The 23,053-nt window shown below is 40.4% G+C and overlaps 1 protein-coding gene across 1 annotated transcript in view; it reads right to left on the reverse strand.

Annotated features, from left to right (window-relative positions):
* Positions 1-13,097: 13,097 nt before the first annotated feature.
* B3GNT2 (UDP-GlcNAc:betaGal beta-1,3-N-acetylglucosaminyltransferase 2) overlaps positions 13,098-23,053 on the reverse strand; it is a 49,597-nt gene continuing 39,641 nt past the window's right edge. Inside the window, exon 2 of the mRNA XM_077485989.1 lies at positions 13,098-18,213. Within this exon, the coding sequence (XP_077342115.1) occupies positions 17,011-18,204 (1,194 nt within the window). The 5' untranslated portion in view covers positions 18,205-18,213 and the 3' untranslated portion in view covers positions 13,098-17,010. The remainder of the gene's footprint in view (positions 18,214-23,053) is intronic.

Consider the following 23,053-nt stretch of genomic DNA (forward strand, 5'->3'; position numbering starts at 1 on the left):
ACATAGCAGGGAGGGCACGTTCAGGGTGTGGAAAGCATTCAGGTGGCAGCCCAGGCAGCATGATGAAACTTCTCTGTACTAGAGCACAACCTTTTTATGTTTTCAGGGTTTGCCCCCCATTACACACAATTTCCTTGCCAATTTTCTCATTCAATTACTTTGTTTTAAGAAAAAAAATTACAACTGGTGTGCACACTCACAGGGATTAACACAAGTAAATGTCATGCATATTTACTAAAATATGAACATATACAGCGGTACCTTGGATTATGAGCATAATTCAATCTAGAAGAATGCTTGTAATCCAAAGCACTCATATATCAAAGCGAGTTTTCCCATAGGAGTCAATGGAATCTCAGATAAGTTGTTCCACAGTGACTGCAATTGTATGCACAGCACGTTAGGCAATGGTGATCTGCTAAGGAGTTACTACATACCATCCCGATACCAGTCCGGTATTTTACCAGTTTTTCGCTTGAAGTAGAGTGGTGCACTGGCGTACCTTATCTGTAGGAGTACCCCGGATGGGGGGGGGGGGTTTTGCTTTGAATTAATAAATCGTTTAAACTATTACACTATCAAGTTTTTATTTACTACTTCCCAAGGTATTACACTGACGAGTCCAGGATTCTGGTACAGCTGCAAGGCCCAGAGGTGTGTAGTGCTGGTATTTTTAATACCGATGCTATTATTTTTGTAAATTCAAGTTTGTCTGAAGCTGCAGTTTGGCTCAGACTAATTATGCATAAGTTCTGGCTTCTGTACCAGTTTGGCTGGGTTGTGCTAATTTCCACTTGACCATGGGTGTCGCGGTCAGTACCGGCAAGTGTTGGAAATGCAACAGGCTGAATGCATTGTGTACCTCCTTTGCTCAGAAACAGCATGGTGGGCGTGGTCTACCCGCTGTGCATTCTCGGTAAGGGTACTTAAGGTACAGGCGCCATATTTTTGGGTTCGTTTTTCCTGACCTCATGGCCCTCTTGGCCTGAGGTGTGTGCTGCCTTATTCAATGTCTCAGGGCCGGCTGACCTGAGGTTTTGCAACTGAAAAGTAGGCCAAGAGGCGCTGGAGCCTACTGATCCAGAGATCCTGTGCAGTCTTGCCTGAGGGGAGAAGCCATGCAACTGGAGAATGCAGGGGAGGACTTTTTCTGAAGAGGACCGAGCAACAAGCCTGGAGCCTCAGTTGGAGGATGCATCCTGGGTTGTCTACCACACAGTATCGCCAGGTCGGCTGAAAGAATCAGGTACTGTGGGGAAACTCTTTAACTTTGCAACCAGCAGCTTATTGTGCATTCCTGTGGCAGAGGATTGCATAACAAGTTCGCTAAACTTATGAAATCTGTGACAGAGACTTTGACTGAACATATCATCGGCTGCTAGGTCAGTGGGAGAGGCCTATCCGGTGGTTGTTAGATCCAGTCCGTGGAAATTGTTTGTCCTCTGGATCAAGAAAATACCTTTAACTCGCAAAACTACAAAAAGGTACCTGAATCCCCCTTATCCTCTACCCCTCTATTGCAACAAGGACTAAGTTTCAAAGCACTATTCATTGACCAACCCTTTTTACAGGATCCCTGCGCGGATGCACCGGAGACAATCAGGAATGGAGTGGCTCCGAGTGTCATTGGTGCCCTGCACCTCTGGCCAAAATGCGGTACTGCACGCCCCAGAGGCTTGAATCCTGCTCGTCTTGCAAGACAGCGCTCTCAGAGTCAGGATTTAAAAAAAATAATAGCTCGTATTGCAAAACGCTCATAAACTGTGTTACTCGCACTCTGAGGCATTACTGTATAAACAATCATTGTTTGGTCTTCTGAATTTCCTTTGGAGTCTTACTAAGAAAACTAGAGCCTACAGGTGGTTTGGGTCATTGTGGGAGCCAATGGATCCCGGAAGGAGATCATATGAAGTGGGAATCCTGGAGGAACAGGATATATTAGGTCATATCCCCCCCAGACTCAGGCCAAGAGATCAGGTATTATAGGGCACTCAAGCTAAAAGAATTCAGGGATGATAAGGCATAAGTGAGCCATGGTTGCCAATTTTAAGAAATTGAGTCTTTGAGGATACTTGACATGTTATAATTAACCAACATCAGATTATTTCCTTGCTAATTTTCATACGACATCTCTAATATAGCCCTGGCTCTGCACTCTACCTTCCACACTAGTCAGCTCCTGATATTCTCAAATCATAGACTTTGCACATGCCTCTCCTCCACTCTGAAGGAGTGGAATTTTCTCCCATTTTTATTTGGTACTTTCCAACCCTCAAAACTTTCAAGCCTACTCTCAAAACACATTTCTTCTGAGAAGCAGACTATCCCATCTAAGCAATTAGAATATCTATGACATTGATACTGTCTCACGTATGTAAAGTCATGCAAACTATATTCAACAACATTGTTGTATATTGATGGTGTTAATATAATTGCTTTTAAAGTCTTATTTTATACAAGATATAATAATGTACATTGAGCCCCTTTAAATTGCTGTGGATTTGTGGTCTCCATGTGACAATAAAAGCCCCATTGTTACCCCTCCTCACCTTTTCTCCTTTTCAGTAAAGTATTTTGCTCAGCCACTGATCCATTGTTGACATCTCAAAAAGGGCAAGGCACATTCTCACCATATGTAGTAATGGGACTTACACAGAGAATATAACCAAGAGTGGGTGTTGTAGTTTTGTTATAACAGAGGTGTTGCTTTGGGACTTTATTTTATTTTTTTACAAAAAAAGATACAGATACACCTGCAAAGTTTTGCAACAGCAATCAGTGCAATACCAGGCTTCTGCAAACCCTTTCTCCAGTTCTATCTTCTAAAGGGCTTTCAGGTAGAAAGTTGGAAGTGTCAATGGTCACCACACTTGTGTCCTATTGAAAATTCCAAGTCCATAATATGAACTTTTAGTTACAAGAACTTTAGGTGCAGGTCTGTTGGAGTTCTCATCTTTGAGCCACTCTGAATACACACGGTTTCACCATTTTATGCAACACGGTACCCAAACAGAATTTTTATCATTTTGTTCCCACAAATAGAGCTTTCTTTTGGTGGTATTTGATCACCTCTGCGTTTATTTTTTGCTAAATAAAAAAAGTCTTCTTTTGTTTATGAAATTTTGTAAATGAGTAAGTTTTCTCCTTTACTTATGGGCACTCAAGGGTGGCACTGATAGTGCTCAGCAGTGCTACCTGATACATGGCACTGATAGGCATCACTGATGGCAGTGGCAGATATTGGGGGATGGGCACAGATTGGCATTTCCCTGGTGGTCTAGGGTGGCATACCTGATGGTTCAGTGTGGTGCCAATCCCTGGTGGTCCTGGGTGGGCATCCGAGGGGGGGGGGGCTGTGCTGATAAACAGTTAGCACAGACCCCCGCCCCCACCTCTCCCCACCAGGAGAGCAGCCGATCAGCTCTCCTCTACTCACGTCTGTCAGATATTAGTGAAGAAAAGCCCCTCTTCTTGTTTACATCGCGATCAGCCGTCATTGGACACGGCTGATCACGTGGTAAAGAGCCTCCATCAGAGGCTCTTTACTGAGATCAATGTAGCGGTATGTCAGACTGACCCACCACACCACCAATTGATGCGCGCCACCTGGGGGCACACGAGAGCAGTCGTTCTGGGAGACTGTCATATGATGTCCACGCAGAATGAGAGCCGCGCTGTCCAGCCGTCATTTGTTGGTCAGCAGGCGGAAAGCATCTGTAGGGAGCATTTAATTGTAAAGGAAATTTAATTCTAACAGTCTCAGGAAAGCCATCCTCAGTCTATGTCCATGTCCTCAAGCACATCTGCAGTCTTTAACCACTTCAGCCCCGGAAGGATTTACCCCCTTCCTGACCAGAGCACTTTTTCCCCCAAAAATGAATAAAAAAATGTTTTTTCCCTTTCAGTTTAGGGCGATATGTATTCTTAACCACTTCCCGACCGGCACACACAGGCGTACTGGCACATCCAGTTTTAAATGCCACCGCCGGCGGCTCGCTCACGTGCCGGTCAGGGCCCCTACGAGTCCGGTTGCGGGTCCGTGGACTCGATCGCCGTGGACATACCTGCGATCGTCTAATGGGGAGAATGAACGAGGAGATGCCGTTGTAAATAGCATCTCCCCGTTCTGCCTAGCAACAAGTGACGCTGATCTCTGCTCCATGTGATTGGAGCAGAGATCAATGTTCACTAAAACAAAGCCCAGCCCCGCACAGTTAGTAACACATCCCTAGGAACACTTAACTCCTTCACTGCCAGTGTCATTTACACAGGAATCCCTGCATTTGTATAGCAGCGATTTCTGTATAAATGACAATGGTCCCAAAAATGTCCGATGTGTCCGCCGTAATGTCAGTGTCACAAAAAAAAAAAAAAAAAAAAAAAAAAAAAAAAAAAAAGCTGATCGCCGCCATTACTAGTAAAAAAAATAAAAAAATAATAATAAAAATAAAAATTATGCAATAAAACTATCCCCTATTTTGTAAACGCTGTAACTTTTGCGCAAAACAATCAATTGCTTATTGCGTTTTTTTTTTACCAAAAATATGTAGAATAATACGTATCAGCCTAAAATGAGGGAAAAAAAATATTTATATATTTTTGGGGGATATTTATTAGAACAAAAAGTAAAAAATGCGTTTTCAAAATTGTTGCTCTATTTTTTTTATAGCACAAAAAATAAAAACCGCAGGGGTGATCAAATACCACCAAAAGAAGTCTCCATTTGTGGGAAAAAAAAAAAAAAAAAAAAAAGGACGACGTCAATTTTGTTTGGGAGCCCCGTCGCACGACCGCGCAATTGTCAGTTAAAACAATGCAGTGCCGAATCGCAAAAAGTGGTCTGGTCTTAAGCCAGCAAAATGGTCCGGTCTGAAAGTGGTTATACATATTTAAAAAAAAAAAAAAAAAAAAACCCCACAACAAGCGTATATTGGATTGGTTTGTTATAGTGTCTACAAAATAGGGGATAGTTTTACGGTATATATATATATATATATATATATATATATATATTTTTTTTTTTTTTGTTTTGTTTTTTTTAATAATGGCAGCGATCTGCAATTTTTATTGGGACTGCGACATTATTGCAGACACATCGGACATTTTTGACACCATTTTGGGACCAGTGCTATAAAAATGCATTGATGACTGTGTAAATGACACAGGCAGTGAAGGGCTTAACCACTAGGAGGCAATGAAGGGCGTTAAGTGTGTTCTATGGAGTGATTCTAACAGTGGAGGGGGGCTACAACACACATGACAGTGATCACTGCTCTCGATGACAGATAGCAGTGATCTCTGTCCTCTCACTAGGCAGAATGGGGAAATGCTTGGTTTACAAAAGCATCTCCCTGTTCTACCTCTCCGTAACACGATCGCGGGCACCCGGCGGACAGAGTCCGTGGGACGCACAGTCACGGAGACTGAGGCGGCGTGCACGCCAATTTTTAAGGGGGACGTACATGTACACCCTGTTGCCCAGCAGTGCCATTCTACTGACGTATATCGGTGTGTGCTGGTCAGGAAGCAGTTAAAGTGGAACTTCACCTTCCCAATCACTGATAATTTTTAATTCCCATGCTGCTAGCATTAGTAAATATACAGGATGGTACAACATATTTATTGTTTTAAACTTGTTTTTACAGTTGTTACTTCCTGGTTTCTTGCCTAGGTAAAATGATGCCATACATCCCAGGAGTCTTCAGGAGGGGTTCTCTCAGATAATTACACCCTCCTGCATGCATACCTAAGCTAAGGGCAGAAGGATTCCAAAAAGTAAATGCTACAGGACTCATCTGCCCTTACTCAAGATGGTCACAGCCAAAAATGCTAGGGGGGCGTTTTGAGAATGGATTTCTCAAAAAAAAAAAAAAAATAAAAAATAAAAAAGGGCCTTAAAACATGGATGGGGGCGTTTGCTTTGAAAATATATAAAAAAAATTGTGTTTTTGGTGCTAAGATGCAGTGAAGATCCGCTTTAACAACTTCTATAACGTGTGCAGACTCTTGCCTTCTCCGGTTACATGACTGCAATCTTAGCTTGCCGTTGCATACACACTGAATATTACATGCAGCTCTGGGGGGGACGGGGGCAGCACTTTAGTATTAAACCCTCAGCAATTTTTTAGCTTGAGCACAATAAATTAAATATTCCCTAGCAAACTATTTGTAAAAATTCTTACCCAAGCATTTGCAATTCACAACTTTCAATGAGGCTGGCTTTTTTTTCTCTGTGCTGCTTCCCTGAATCTATGGTATGCACAGAAAAAAGTTAATAGTGGATAGTGCAATCTCCAACCAGTCTATCAGCATTAAGGGGAGTGCCATTAGTGCTTCTATTGGTACACCCAACTCTAGTCCCTACATACAAGGGTGGTTCCATAAGAGGCTGTAAGAGAAAGGAGCCACCCTGAAACAAGAAAATCTGGGACAGGCATTACAGAAACTGCATACTCCACTAATTGTTGAAAATTGTAAGCATCAAATTACCTGTGCTACTCTGTTATATTACTTTGTACAGCAGCAAGGGATATAAAAGAACCATTTCCCTGCATATACATGCAATACCTATGCTCTTGTCCCAAAATCAATTGTGCTTGTCACTATGAGCTGGGCCAAACAGCATCTTCCTTTCTAGCTACCTTCTGTAAAATGACCAATTGCCCTGACCCCATGTAATGGAGAAGGAGATAAGGACATTTTTTTTTTTTGTCCATATCAGGAAAGCAACAAAGGGTGACAATCATGGCTCCCTACATAGACCGTGCGGAAGTGATGAAGCACCCAGGTACAGGAGATGTGTTATTTGTAGGATTACCAGGTAAAGAAAAGCTGAAAAATAAATCTAATGCAGTCACCACACCAAGGAATCGTAAGCTGCAATAGGCTTTGCATTTAGATAGTTAAAAGTAAAATTGCATTTACAAAATTATCTACACATACACAAAGAATCCTGGTACTGCCGGTTATGTGGCCAGGTCCTGTGTTTCAATTTGCCTGATAGGAAACGAGTGCCATAGAGTGTCCTGATTGCAACGTTACTTACATATCACAGATGGAGAGAGCTGCTGACTGCAAATGGGACCCACTTAACCTCCCTGGCGGCATGATTACGTCAGATTTTTGATGCTGAAAGCAGTACTTTTTTGTATTGAAATTTGCAGTTTTATACTGTAGGCCTGTAATTCTTAGTAATAACACACTTAATCTGTCCAAGAGTCTAATAGACATTCCGGGTATGATAAAGTTTGAAACACAATCATAAATATACCATTCAATAATGTAATCAAATAACACCGAAATTTGCTCAGTTGCAGAATTGTTGTCGTTACTTTCAGTGTTTGATAACGAATATCCCCACAAAATCACCAATTGCTCAGTTCTGCAATTCAAATTTATTAGCGCTGTTTTCTAGCTGACCTAAAACCACTTTTAACATAAAAAAAAAAAAAGGGACATATTTTGGTTGCCATGGACAGTCAAATTTACTGGCAGAAAATATATATATTAAAAAAAATATATATAACACTGCATGCAGGGCACTGGACAAAAGAGGTGAAATAAATTTGATACAGTAAATGTAATCTGTAAGATTACAAGGTATTGTATGTATTATGCGTTTTTCACTTTTTGAATTTGGCACCGGGTTCCCCTTCCCATGCGTTGCAACATTCGCAGGGAATGGAACTCAGCACTGTGATAGATCAAGCGGAGGGCACAGCTCGCGCACACAGTGGGGAGACATCACAGGATCCTTGGGACAAAGTAACTTTGCCTGGATCCTGTGATGCAATCCCGAGTGCGGTTTACCGATTTTGGTAATGAAAAAAACTCACCCAGAGCCACAGTCAGGCATAGGAATAGCACCAGGGAGGTTAAAGTGTGCGATATGTGAACTAATCGTGTGGCTATTAACTGGGGATCTGCAAAAAGGATAATTTATCCCAACAGCTTTATTGTGTAAACTGAATCATGTCTAAATGGGATGGGATGAACAGTTATTCCAGAGAAGCACTCCAAACTTTAAACAGGTTTTCTTTTGCAATATATAGTGGTGTGATGAAAGGAGAGGGTGAGCAAGGACGATAGTGAGGGGGGGGGAAAAAAAATAAAAAAAGACTCTTGAGCACTGTAGTCAGAATATATATATTTGCCATTGCTGGGAAAAATATTTATAATTTGTTTTTATTGACTATGTTCAAACTCAAAATTACAGCCAATTGAAAAAAATAAAATAAATCATGCTTTGTTAAATAGTCGACAGAAAAGCCTTGTGTACAAATAACGTGCTACATAGACAAAATTTATAAAACCTTTTTTTTACATTTCAATAAATAGAAATATGGGCACTTGGAAATTGAGAAAAAAAAAAAAAAAAAACACATGTCAACTTCATTACAGTAACATTATATATTTGTTTTAAAACTGCTCAAAATTTAAACTCAAAAAATGAAAAAAAGGTGAACACCATCCCCACCCCTCTAAAAGCCCTTCCACCAGCCACTACTCTACTTGTGGGTGATGACCAGTCAGTGCCCACAGTCCATGGCTGTCCATGAATTTGAAATCCCTGTTCTCTGCCCTTTTTCTGCAGGGCTTCTGGGGAGGGATGAGTGTGGTTCTGATTGGTCAGTGCCAGCAGAGAGAAACGCTCTGATCCATCCTGGAAGCCCTGCAGAATGGGGGGAGAAGAGCAGAGATTTAAATCCTTGACTGTGAAACCAGCTGCATGGGCACTGACAGTGCATCACACACAGAGGTACTGGTAAGTACATCTGGGACCAAGGGGTGGAGGGGTAGGGCGTTAATCTTTTCAATTCTTCTGAAGAGGTGCACTAATCCTTTAAATAACAGATGCAACTGTACTTTCCCCCTGTCCATGCCACCAAACCCACTTTAGTGAAGGTGAATCAGCTGCTGACGTTTACAGAAATCAACACTTCTGGGAGTGTTGATCTATGTATCCCAAGCTGTGCTTAATGGTTTGTTCATCGATCCATACATCACTATTGTATCCTGTAGTGGTGTAGAGTTGACAGAAGTCACCATTAAAAAGGAAAAAACAGGAGGCAGACTTTCCAAGAAGTACAGACTTTTGAAGACATTTCAGCAGATGCTTCATCATCAAAGGGTTGCTCCAAGGCAGAAATTTACTTCATAGGTGCATCTGTTATTCAAAATGAATTTTCCGTGACATTCAACTTTATCTATGACATTCTAGACCTGCTAGTACCACAATATGATGTAAATATCCTGTGACGAGAGAATACTTCCTCACTTCCCAGCCTCTGCAGACTTCCAAAATATGAAAACCAGGCATTAGGGAGCCAAAAGCTGGGGAAAAGAAAGCTTGTCGACATCACATGATCAGCATACCACGAATATTGTTTTTGGCAATGCCAAGATGGATCACAGCATGCAGGACTATCCCCACACACCAGAAACATGACTTGAGTAGTGTTTTTACACATTTCAGTTGCAGTGTGTGTTAAACCAGTTGTACTGTACTCTAATTATGGGGAGTGGGAAGCATTAACAATAATCCCAAATCCTTCAAGTTTCAGAATTGGTTATAAATTAAAAAGTTTTATATAAAAAATTATTATTTATTTTTTTATAAAACCCAACAGCTTTGTAGCCAACCTAATGTTATAGAAACTGACCAGCTTAAAACATTGGTTTCAACGAGCAAATCTGGTAGTTTAAATAATCTCAGTAGTTGTAATAAAACATTACACACAAAAAAAAATAAAAAAATATATAAATATATATCTATATCGTTTGGAAGGTGTGAAATTCAGGGTTTAAAATTGGCTGACTTTTTCAGCCTTAACGCATTTAAAAAAAAAAAAAAAAAAAATGTTTTAATAAAAAATAAAAAACTGCTGTACATGTTTTATAGCTTATATTCACACGCTCACTAAAAGGGGCTGGAAATGGAGGAGGAGAAATAATTAAAAAGGTTCTTTCCAACATAACTGCAACCTGTGACTAGAAGAAAAAAAACAAACAAACAAAAAAAAAAAACCAGGAACTGAAGAGGGGATACAAAGAAAAATCATGCTGGCACTTTAATGAAAAAATGGATTATCTGCCCCTTTCAGGCAATGGAGAACAAGTGTCGGGATAATACATTGCTCTAATCTCTGCCAAACTCTGCTTCAGGGCACTCTAGTTTGTTTTCTATATGACTCCATAGTGATAGCGAAACACCAATGAAAAATTAGAGCTGCTGTGTAGAGCAACCAATCAGGCTTCACCCTTCAACTAAAAACAAAGGACTCCTACTCACTTTGTCTGTAGTTCCTAATGAACAATATGGCTTAAATTTTCATGAACCTTAAACGCTTTCAAATGGTTGCCTCCTCTAATGTAGGACACGGGTACATTTTAAAGACCAGTCTTTTTGACTGCCTATTTTTGTTACACAATCATTTCATCTGGGAGAAAAAAAAAAAAAAAAAAAAAACACAACAACACAAACCCCTTTGAGAATGCCAAACATTTAAAATGCTGTTTGATAACTAAATGCAGAAGTAGAATTAAATGTTTTTTTTTTTTATTTATAAAGAATACCCTTGTAACCACATGCTGCACTGTCAAAAAATAACATAACCTTTTTGTAAAAGGATACACATGCCCAATTCCATCTACTGTTGTACCTATACCAACATTTAGCCAGCCTTTTGATTTGGAAAAGTGTGCTAATAAAGCAGATCACTTAGTATAGCTTTGTATGAAAAATAAATAAAAGCAGTTCAGTAATAAAAGTGACCTTGGCATGCTGTTTTAGACCAGAGTACACAGGAAAGTATTCATTCACGTAAGATTTGTAAGGCTCAATTCATTGAACTGTAACACATGCTTTATTTGCCATGAATAGATTTCCAGAATTAAGGAGCTGAAAATAGCAAATCATTATGACCAATAGTTCTACATTTCACAATTGAGCTTACAGTCAGCACAATCCTATAAATGGGATATTAGTATAATGCAGCTAGTGTCTGGTTAAGTGACATCAAAACTTACAATATAGGGCCAAATTAAAACCAGCATTAGGACCTTACTGCAGCCCTAGCACTGCTTTAAAAAAAAAAAAAAAAAAAAAAAAAAAAAAAAAAAGAAGAAGTGTATATTGGTTCCTAGTACTGCACTGTGGAAAGCAGGTGCAGTATCCCAAGATCCCCCATGGTCAGGTTTTGGGCATCTACGGAAGGGGGGGGGGGGGTTTTACCCATTCAGGGGTATTTCCTCATGTTGCCTGCTTACAAACGTCTAATCTGGACAAAAAATTGAATTTCTCTTTAAAGGCCACTATACTTGGTCCATGCATCTGGAATGAATATTATTCTCCAAGTCAGGGATTTCAAAACATTAAAAAGGACAACGATGGAAAAGCTGTCTGGCCCAAAGAGAAGAGGGAATTGTCTAAATCAAATGTCTGTATGGCACAGGAGTACATGGCATTTTGTATAAAATTAGGACTACCCTTTAATACAGCTACAATGTGCTTTGATCTGTTCACTACCAGAAAAATCATACCTAAATTATGAACTTCTTGATACAGTATAGACCTACAATTAATGTATATGTGGTAGAATGCCTTCAAAACGGAACCTGCTGCTGTAATCCATTCAATTAATGCTTCCCACCATCAGTTGATCATGCAGTCTGTGTAAAAAAAAAATAAAAAAAAAAAAATGGGGGGGGGGGGGGGGGGTTCTTGCAAGAGAGTAAAAGTTGGTTATTGGCCAGCCCCATCTGATCATCAGAATTTCCCTGAGCCCCTTTTGGCAGCAATCACATGTTTAGCTAATGGTTCCAGCACAGCAATAGGTTCTTGAAACCAATACATTAAGACTTTCTGCCACATTCTTACAATATTGACGAGCTGTTTTTACAGTATAAACTCTGCTTTAATAAAATAACTTTAGGCTAAGGCAGAGATGGGTTGAGAAGACTAACCTTAAAAAAGGGAAGGCTGCCATTGCAGACTTTTATCTATTTATTTTTTTAATGATGGACCCTCCAGGGAAAAGTAAAGACTTGACACAAACCTGTATTAAAGTTCCTGAGGATACCAGACATACATATGCTTGTTCAGTCTACTTCCGAAGTACTAAAGAAAGGACCTAGAATGTGCACCTCCAAAAAACAAAGTCAGGAATGAGGACTGCCCATTTTTAGATGCCAACAGGTTTATTTACAAGTGGTAACACACAAACTAGCAGTTAGTGAATGCAAAACCATGGAAAGGAAGATATATAAAAAAAAAAAAAAAAAAAAGTGGTCTATTCAAAACTTGCTCATATACATGACTTGCCAAATTAATGTGCAGTTCGGGAGCCTTTATACCACCGCTTCTGCAGACATGAACAGTAATGGTTCCAAATGTAAGCACAGTCTATCCCAGGCTTTAGGGCACTTTCCAGCTCTGGTCACTTAAGACTGCAAACTAAATTCTGCAAAATGTAGGAGACTTGGTTAAACTACATGATGCCACGTTTCTTTAGGACTTGGATACCGCTGTATTTAAAGAAGTAAATGTGCACACAGACATCAGATAAAATCCATAAAATGGCCGAGAGACTGTTGACTATGGAGTTCCCACAAATGGTTGAGGGTCAGCAGAAGGCGGCAATTGGACTGGTTAGAAAACATTGGGGGGGGGGTTATTTACGAAATGCAAATCCACTTTGCACTACAAGTGCACTTGGAAGTGCAGTTGCTGTAAATCTGAGGGGAAGATCTGAAATGATTTTACCATCCAATCATGTGCAAGCTAAAATGCTATTTTCCTTGCGCGGCCCACTCAGATCTACAGCGACTGCACTTCCAAGTGCACTTGTAGTGCAAAGTGGATTTGCCTTTTGTAAATAACCCTCAGTGTTGTATTACTATGGATGGTCCCCTAATGTAGCCCCCTCAAATGTAGCAGTACATAAAAAGCACTGTTATCTCAGCACTGGTAGTCTGTACCTTGGTTCCTTTAGGAAGTTGTCATCATGGAGGTCAAGTCAGTGAAATATATTTAAACTGTCTGCTTTTATTAATGAAATGTCATATCATCTGAATAGAGCACAACACCTTCACTTACATAGAGATTGACAGACCATTTTATTTTTCAAAAAAGTCATATTACAAGGATGCAATATTAGCTGCTACAATGACATGTCACTTAAGAGCACCAAAAAGTTCTAATTCTGGAGTCCTGTGCGTCAGAACTCGCTGTTCATTTAACGCTGAGTAGAAAGCACTCCAAATACAGCAATTATGCAAATATAGAATGGGTTAGATAAAAAAAAAAAAAAAAAAAGGCAATGCTCTGGACAGAACAGACCTCATAAGGGCCCTTTAACACTCACATTTTTTTTTTCCTGTGTTTTTACCTTGCAAGAAAACAAGAAAAAAAGGTTTCCCTTTAAATCCTATGGGACTCTTCGTACCACTCTGCATTACAAGTATGGTGCATTTTGAAAACTCCTGTATTTTTGGTCTGGGTTTGTAAACCGCATCAAAGACAGATTCCCATTGAAATCGCAGAGGGGAAAAAAAATAAATTAAAGATTCGCACCGAGATTTGCGTTTCAGTCAAAATGTAATTTTTATTTTTTAAACGCACAGGAAACACATCAAAAACACTTACTACAGAGCAGTGTAAAAAGGGCCCTAACATTCCAAATGGAATCACTGTTTATTTAAAAGTATGCAGCTAATATTTGGAGACTTCACACTTTCTGACTTGGCTCTTCCAACAATAAATGTAATCCCATAAACGAGCATAAATAGCTTTGTGTTTAACCCTTTTTTAAAGGGTTAAAAAACATGTGATTAGGTTACACTGCTCACAACGCGCAAATAATTTTATTAGAGCTAAAATGCTGAATTTGTGATGAGGCCTGGTTCACACCTATGCAAGTTGCATATTCCAGGTGCATTTTGAGTTTTTCAAAACGCAAGTCCCTGGCCTATTCAATAAAATACAGATGTGAACATGAGCCATAGGAAACCATGTTAAAATGGAATGTAGTATGTTTCTGCAAAACTGAAAATGCACAGGTGTGAACCAGGCCTAATGGCATATTAACAAAAATTAAACAAAGTCGCTATTTTAACTCTGGGTAAACAAAAGGGGAGATCAGCAATGGATGGCTTATATCAAATACATTAACATTAACCTTCTGGGTATTGAGGCAGAACGCTCTTATTCTCTAGCTTCCTTCAAAAGCAGGTATACACATCACTAGGTTATATACTGATAGGTATACGTAAAATAAAAAAATAAATAAAAAAAGCCGCTGGTGAAGAACCGGGTCACGTGATCATTCTACAAGTGTGATTTTTACCCTTTTCCTACACTCGTTATTAGCACGCACTTTGCAAACAAAGTTCCAGTCAAACCCTGCCATTTCACAAGCCCCCAATCCCTTCAAAAAAATTAAATTAAATTAAAAACGTATAGGGTGCTGCATTACAGCTATTATACAGCATAATTCAACTCTGTACAAATATACTAGTTGTGTTTTTCAAGCAGCATGCCATTACAAAAAACAAAAAAACAAACAAAACACATACGAACAAACTCCTCTGATATAATCAAGCTTCATAAAGTGACCGCAAGAGGTCTAAAGAAGTGTTTAAATAAAAAATAAAAATAAAAAAATATATAACAAGGGGACACATTGCAGAATTTATTGGCCCAGATAAACATTTTAAAACCAAAGACTCTGCTCCCAACTCCAGCTATTTCCAGCTAACTTTTCCTTCTCACACAACAGGTTCAAGTCCTTCCAGATAACCTTCATGCTCACCTATGATAAGAGTTGAAAGAAAAATCAGTGGGAAATAGGAGTTGGGATAGCAGCACAAGGGAAACGTTGGTCAAGAAGCAACTTGCAGTTGTCGCATGATATAAATTAGCTGGTAGATCAGGATATGAACAGAAAGGCACCTAAAACTTTTACATTAATCACCCCACGCTACCACCCATTGGTGAAAAAAAAAAAAAAATAACCTGTGGTTTGAAGCCTTGGCCCATCGATAGTCATAGCTCCATAGTTATAGGGCTGCTGCCATGGCAAGAAACGTGTGCCATTAGTGTTTTCTACACAAAGTTTATTTGAACAAAAACACTAGCATACATATTTCTACGAGTCCTTCCTATCATTTCATGGCAAGATAAACATGGCCAAGGAGAATATTACATTAGTTATCACTCGTATTTGGATACCATTGCACAAAATGTCTGGATCCACTTTACCAATTGATCTCTGAGAAAACCACTGGTCGTAATGAACTCCTTTCATGTTGGAGCTTTCATCCTCCATTTTGTCTGCACAATAAAAAAAAATAAAGAAATAAAAAATAAAAATAAAAATAAATGCTCAGGGTGGTGGGACTAGTTAACAAGGAGGCTAAACCACATGCCAATTGGAGGTGTCAGAAATTTGCAAAGAGGGGATTATCCAAGAATACTTGGAGAACAAGAGCTAAAACTAGGAAAATGTAGCATATACCAAAAGGAGAACACCTTTTGTCGGCCAGAATCACATATGTGAGAATACACTGCCATTAACATTCTAGAAGATGCAGGCATAGGAAACAGACCCTGGACAGTTCCATTGGGGCAGACTTTGACCCAGTCAAAACACAACCCATTACATTACTTGGCACTTGTAAGAAGGGTTCCCATCTTTGATAAATGCACATGTTCACCAGGGCGCCATGGATCTCGAATTGTATGCCTGACGAAGGGGTCCTGAGTTGGCTCCGTTATGTTGCACTTATCCTGTTGTGATGTCATCTTTCTGCAATAAAATCTTTGGACTACAATTCGAGATCCATGGTGTGCTGGTGAACATGTGTATTTATCTGTGATATATCCAGTGTCCAGCCAAAGATCGCAGCAGCACCCACTACAGATGAGCCTTTAATCCAAGAGCATGTACAAAAAAAAACAAAAAAAAAAAAAAAAAAGAGGGGGGGGGGGGTTCCCATCTTTGCCTGACCTATTCTGAATGCCCAGGTAAGGATAAGGGAGTAGTTATTCAGAATTATGATGGCTCCATACAATTTTTACTCTCACTTTTTGATGTGCCAGTCTGCATATCTGGTATATTTAATAGAACACCCACGTAGCTTAAATATTGGTTTAAGCACAAAATGGTGAGAGCTGGAACCTTTCAGTATTTAAGCCAAGATGTTGGAGCAAGACACTTTTTTTAAGCTGTCCACACAATTCTGTTATAGGACAATTGATCATATTCTGAAACTCCAGGAGGTGGGGATTGCATACAGCTCCTAAAAAGGAACAGGTTTTAGATATATATTCTTTGTACATTAAGATAATTGTGATTGGTATCTTTGTATGGATGGAGTGGTTACTATAACTTTTTTTTCATGGACTTTGATGATGAAATGTTTGTCTGTACGCTTCTTTATCTTTAAAAAGGGTAATTTGATGTCTAGATGTTAAGATGCTTGTGTCCCCATGCCTGCCTGATCCCTGTATGTACAGGTTACTGCTTCCTTCATTTATAATTGGCTTGATAAAGATGGTCTGCTAAAAACTGCAACATTGTATGCTGAATAAAACTTTGTACTGCAACCCCTATCATTTGTACTTCTACATATATCTATGACTTGCACAATTCTCTTGCATGGAAATTAGGCAACTTGGCAAACTAGTGATCCCATTAAAATGGAAGTGCTATTCAAATAAACACAAATGTGTGCGTATGTAAAAGCTTCTGAAATCCTGTCCATACATATACATTTTTAAACTATAACTTAAGACTGAATGCATCAGAACGAAAAAAAAAAAAAAAAAAAAAACCTGAAAAACCATAAACATTAACAGACTTCAGGCTAAGCAAAGACTCTGGTTACATAAAGCAAAGTCTTTGGAAACATTCTGTGTGACAAAGACATGTACTCCTAGCACAAGCTCGCACGACATCAGCAGTGCAAAAATGAGAATTCCTTCGGCACGGCCTAAGGCCTCCACTCTGTCTAACAGTTTAAACTAGAGTCTTGTAACTGTGACCAAATCTTAATCATTTCTTGAGGCTTCCTGGGATGGACTAAAATTAAGTTAGAATAGGAGCAAATGTTATTCCTATGTTTCTCCTCTATATCAAACGTCTTGAACCCTTTGTGTTTCTCTGGAGCTAGCCCAAGTTTTTCAAGGCACATTCCAGTATATACATCATCTATAGGATAAAGGAGAACCCTAGAAGTAGCATTGTATAGTCTTAATGCCAGATTGCCGGAGTAGAGGAAGCCTCCACCACCAGCATACGGTGGGTAGGAGCCTTCATAAAGGCTCTCAGGAATGTAGTACTTCAGCTTCTTGTCCCTATGGGGACCAGCATCTTTGATCACATCTCCAATAAATAAATCTTTGGCTTTTTCTGCCGATAACATCTTCAAGTAATCCAGGATCTGATGGGTATTTACAAAAACGTCATCATCTCCTTTAAAAATGAACTGGACATCTGCACAGGAATGGCTTACCCACTTGAGGAAGAGAACTTCTTTTAGAGTCAAGTTAAAGAAAGTATCCCTATAGTTCCAAAGTAGGATATCATTGTACATATCACTTTCATATTTAATCAGACTTGAAAGATCTGGGTGATTGTCCTCGGTTGGAGTCTGTCCAAGAAGGAACACCCGTACAACAGTCATGTTGTTTAAATTTATCTCTTTTCCCCAAGATTCCCGTATGGCTTGTCTTCTATCAAACTGTGGAGTCAAGGACTTTATGGCCAGTAGCAAAAAGGGCTTATCTTTACACTTATCCGGCTGGTCCAAAGTCAGGGAATAATTCTTACATCTTAAATAAAAAAGGAAATCCTTAAATCTGTCTGGCAAGCCGCCAAAGTCTTTTATTTCAGATGTTATATTTGTGTCCATTTCACAGGAATTCAGCAGACTTGCATTGAAAGACACCATCTCTTCCACTGTAACATTGTTTAGCATGTTGAGTATTGGATTGTACAATCTGTCCAGCTTTTGCTGCTCTCTATTCCAATAAGCATTGCTTGCTGTAGATCTCTTCCAGAATTTGCCACGTGGCACGAGAACCTGACCTTTTCCACTTTTGTCTTGGCTGTCGCTTTTTGAAACTTCGACAATGACATAGATGAAGAAGTTTACCATCATTAAGATCCCCACCAATTTTAATCTTCTCCTTCCAACATTCATTTCTCATACCTGCCAAAAAAAATAAAATAAAAAAAGAAATAAAGTTAAATATATATTAAAAACAAACAAAAATAATAAAAATCCATTTATAGATAGATAAAAATATACAATAGTTGGGTTGTGCCTGCTTTCAAGGAAGTGAGAGATGGATATCTAAATATCGATTTAGAGAGGATCTCCAGTATCCCATGTGAAATTTTTTTAAAAGTCAGCAGCTACAAAGACTGTAGCTGCCTCTCCCCCCCCCCCCAAAAGCTCAATTTTAAAACATTTCAAGTTACCAGTAACAAACAGCTAGACTACAATGCTGTATCAGTGAATAAAATGAAGAACCCAATTGAGTGCTATAGGCTAAAAAGGACAAGAGAACACCACCTCTTCATATATAAATTCCACTGCGCATTACTATGCATTGCTAAAAGTACCGCTGAATAAGGGAAATTCTGTTATGCAATAACTGCATTTGTAATACAATGAGACTAGATACTGAGTCAATGCTTACTGTCAGAAACTGAATATTTTAATTTGGAACAAATAATTAGCGATTGAATGTTGTAAGCAACACAATGACAGAAAGCACAAATTGCGCAACAGGTTAAAAATAAAAAAAATAAAATAAAAAGCGATGTATGCTGTCAAAGATGCTCTCCTTCAAAAACTTAACCTTACCACTATGGGGCCCCCTGCCTCTCATCTCTACCTCAAAATGATTCATATTATGGGTTTCAGAGCAGATACAATCATTTGCCTGTCAGTAGTTACCAGAATAAATCACCAAGTAGCCAAAAATTGCTGAGCATCCCTTTATGGATTTTACAGTAAGTTGCATGGTCTGCTATGGTTATACAGTAGTTTTACCACTGGATAGTAATAAGCATATTCCAATGTTAAAAAGGACAGCTTCACTATTAGTAAAGTTATAATTGAATAAATTTTTCCACCAATCTCCCCCCACCCGCCATTGCAGCCCATCTACAATAGTATGAAGCTTCTTCCTTGATCCAGGGAACTTTCATCTAATCTGCACCTCTTATGCATTGTAGCCCCATTAATTTTTAGGGTAAGCTATGCTCATGGCTGTCCAGCGGTACCTGTACAACTTCCCTCCAGATTATGCTGCCATTAACAATAGTGTATGTGGTTTTTCTTCTTAATGACAAGGCTAAATACCTTCTCACACCGCAGTTGTGCCGTCATGCGATCCCCCCCCCCCCCCCCCCCGTCTTCCCTGATCTATGGAGAGAAGCAAGAGGGGGCAGAGATTCCCCTGTGACATCGGGCAGCACAGGGGGGATCATGGGATCACACAGCAGTGTTATAGGAAAATATATTTAGCCTTTTCTTAAAAAGACAAAAACACACACACACACACACACACACACACAATCATTAAAGTGGTTGTAAACCCTTACAACACACTTTGACCTACAGGTAAGCCTAGATTAAGGCTTACCTGTAGGTCCAAGACATATCTCCTAAACCTACACGGTTTAGGAGATATTTGCCGAAAGACAGGCACCGCTGTCTACGGTGCATGCGCCGTAGACAGCGGTGCGTAGGCGCACTGAGCGTGCCGCTGTCAACAGCGATATGCTGCGAGTGGCGGCTCACATGCGCATGCGCGGGAGTGACATCGCGGCTTCGCCAAATGACAGCGGTGGAGCAGCAAGACCCACCGAGAAGATGGATGCTCCGGACTACAGGGGACAGCGGTGACTTCGCTGGCTCCTGTATCAGGTAAGTGACACATAATGGACTACTATGCGATGCATAGTAGTCCATTATGCTTTACCTTTGCAGGGAAGAGGAAGTAAACTCATCAGGGTTTACTTCCTCTTTAATGGCAGCATACGCCGGAGGGGATAAAAGTATATTTGCTGCATATTGCAGCTGAATAGGGGCGTGGAGGAGAGCTGCTCTCATGCTGGCCGGCAGGGAGAGAGGGGAAATATCACAACAGAGCAGCGGGCTGATGGAGACATAACCTGTCCACGATAATCATAGATCAGCAGTAGACAGGACGACACAGGAACAGGCAAGATCAACCAGGTATATTACAGGATAGGAGGAGAAATCTTACACAGCACAAGCACGGTGCTGTAGATCATAACTTAAAAAGGAACATGATCTTTGTTTTATTTATTGGGTACCACTTTAAATTCCTAAACATAGAATATAGCTGCGCATAAAGTTAAGCTAAAATAATGTAATATATGACAATAAATGACACAAAAAAAAAACACCATAATAAATATAAAATCATACTCATGAATGAACATGTGATTAAATGAATGTGTAATACTTGACAACTATGTGATAATAAATCCTAAAATAAAGTAATTATATCAAAAGTCCAGTGAATGAAGTAAAAAATGGTGACTTACCGTATATACTCGAGTATAAGCCGAGATTTTCAGCCTCTTTTTTGAGGCTGAAAGTGCCCCCCTCGGCTTATACTCGAGTCATCGCTGTCTGCCCGCTCGATCAGCGTGTCGAGCAGACAGACAGCGGCCATTCTATAGTTCAAAAGCCGCGCCTCCGGCTCCGCCTTCGCCTGTGATAGGCGGAACACTGAATTTCCCAGCAGCCTGTGTTCCGCCTATCACGGACATCGTATCATCCTCGTACTACGGACGAGGATGATACGATGTACGTGATAGGCGGAACACAGGCTGCTGGGAAATTCAGTGTTCCGCCTATCACAGGCGAAGGCGGCGGCGCAGCTTTTGAATTTTACAATGGCCGCCGAGGCGCCGACGAAGAGGGCACGGGACGGAGGCAAGGCAAGGCACGGCACGGGACGGGACGGGACGGAGGCAAGGAGGCTCGGCACGGGACGGAGGCTCGGGACAAAGGCTCGGGACACAGGTAGGCTGGACACACACACACACACGGATGGATGGATGGATGGAGACACACACACACACACAGGGATGGATGGATGGATGGATGGATGGATGGAGACACACACACACACAGGGATGGATGGATGGATGGAGACACACACACACACAGGGATGGATGGATGGACACACACACACACACACAGGGATGGATGGATGGACACACACACACACACACAGGGATGGACGGATGGATGGACACACACACACACAGGGATGGACGGACACACAGGGATGGACGGACACACAGGGATGGACAGGCATGTCTTACCCTCGGCTTATACACGAGTCAATAAGTTTGCCAGTTTTTTTGGGGGTAAATTGGGGGCCTCGGCTTATATTCGGGTCGGCCTATACTCGAGTATATACGGTAGTCAAATTCTTCTGTGCAAACAAACACCAGTGCTTGCGAACCTCCACCACACAACATATGCGCTTACAAGAGGGTAAGTGATACATGGCCTGTAGTATTAAATCTGTGGCGTCAAATCAACCTCCAGACATCCATGGAAGGAATCAGCTGTGGTTAAAATGAGGAGAAGCCAAACGATCCAAACTCGGGGCAGACCAGTAAGCAGCAATCACGATCCCAATGAAAAAGGAAAAAACGCACCATAGTCCATAAAACAGTTTATTTTATAAGCAAAAATATTGCACTTGCATTTGTAGAAATATTAAAAGCCTGTAAAGAAATGGCGGCCGGCTGGCACACACCCGTCCTAGACAGCGACTACGTCAGCACGCCACCCTCCCATTCCTCCAATGTACCCCTTTCTAGCACTTTACCCCTCCATGCACAGAATAAGTCACTGCCCATTGAGGCCTTCTGCACATGGGGCGGTGAAGTCATAAGGGGTGGGGCCTCCATATGACGTTACCTGGTGACCCCGCCCCACGCCAATATAAGTGGCAGGAGAGAGAGAGTGTTGAGTCAACATCAGAAGAACAGAGCGAGAACATAGCGAAGAAGACCCAGCAGAGGCAGAAGAACCGGAGAGGGGAGAAGAAGCTGCAGAAGAGATTGGAAGAGACACTGGAGCTGCCTTAATAAATTACTTTAACCACTTCAATACCAGGCACTTTTGCCCCTTCCTGCCCAGGACAATTTTGAGTTTTCAGTGCTGTCACAGTTTGAATGACAATTGCGGACATACAACACTGTACCCAAATTAAATTTTTATAATTTTCTTCCCAAAAACAGAGCTTTTTGGTGGCATTTGATCACCTCTGGTTTTTATTTTTTGCTAAACAAAACTAAAAATACCGACATTTTCTAAAAAAACAAAAAACAACAAAAAAAAAAAAAAAAATGGATCAAGCACATTAGTGAAGTTTGAGCAATTATCAACATTTTTGCATTTTTACAGCTGAAAAACGTCTCTCAGAACCAACTAGTTTGAGTTTTTTTTTTTTTACTGCTCAAAACTGCTGCTAACAGCCTATGCGTGCATGGACACATAGGATAACATGGAGAGTTTAATGACTGTAGAAAAATAAATTAAAAAGCTGCTGTCAAAACATCCAGTGTGCATGAGGCCTTAATCTACATACACCGTCTAATGTCTGTCACTAGTAAGAGCATGTGCTCAATGCGGAAAAGGTTTTTAACCTTCTTGCCCAGATCCTAATTTGACAGGTGTGTGGGTGCAGGTGTACATCTCTGAACATTCAGGGCCACTCACTGACACCTGCACACCGGTCAAATTAGAACTTACTCAAACTTTATGGGCTGGAGAACTTGTTTGAACAAGCCTTATTTATACAATTTTTTTTTTTCCACAATGCTTTTGGGTGTGGGTCTTTGGTGAAATAATGGGTGTAAACAGAACCCTGCAGTTTCACTTCTGAGACAGAGAAAAGGACAGAAAAGTCTGCCACCTTACCTGCACTGGACAGTGAACAGAAAGCACACTGTACAGAGGTTCCCGTTTATTCATAAAGTTGAA

This window comes from Lithobates pipiens, unplaced genomic scaffold (assembly GCF_037356315.1).
Source record: "Lithobates pipiens isolate NorthernLeopardFrog02 unplaced genomic scaffold, aLitPip1_a1.2 Scaffold_18, whole genome shotgun sequence".
NCBI lineage: Eukaryota > Metazoa > Chordata > Amphibia > Anura > Ranidae > Lithobates > Lithobates pipiens.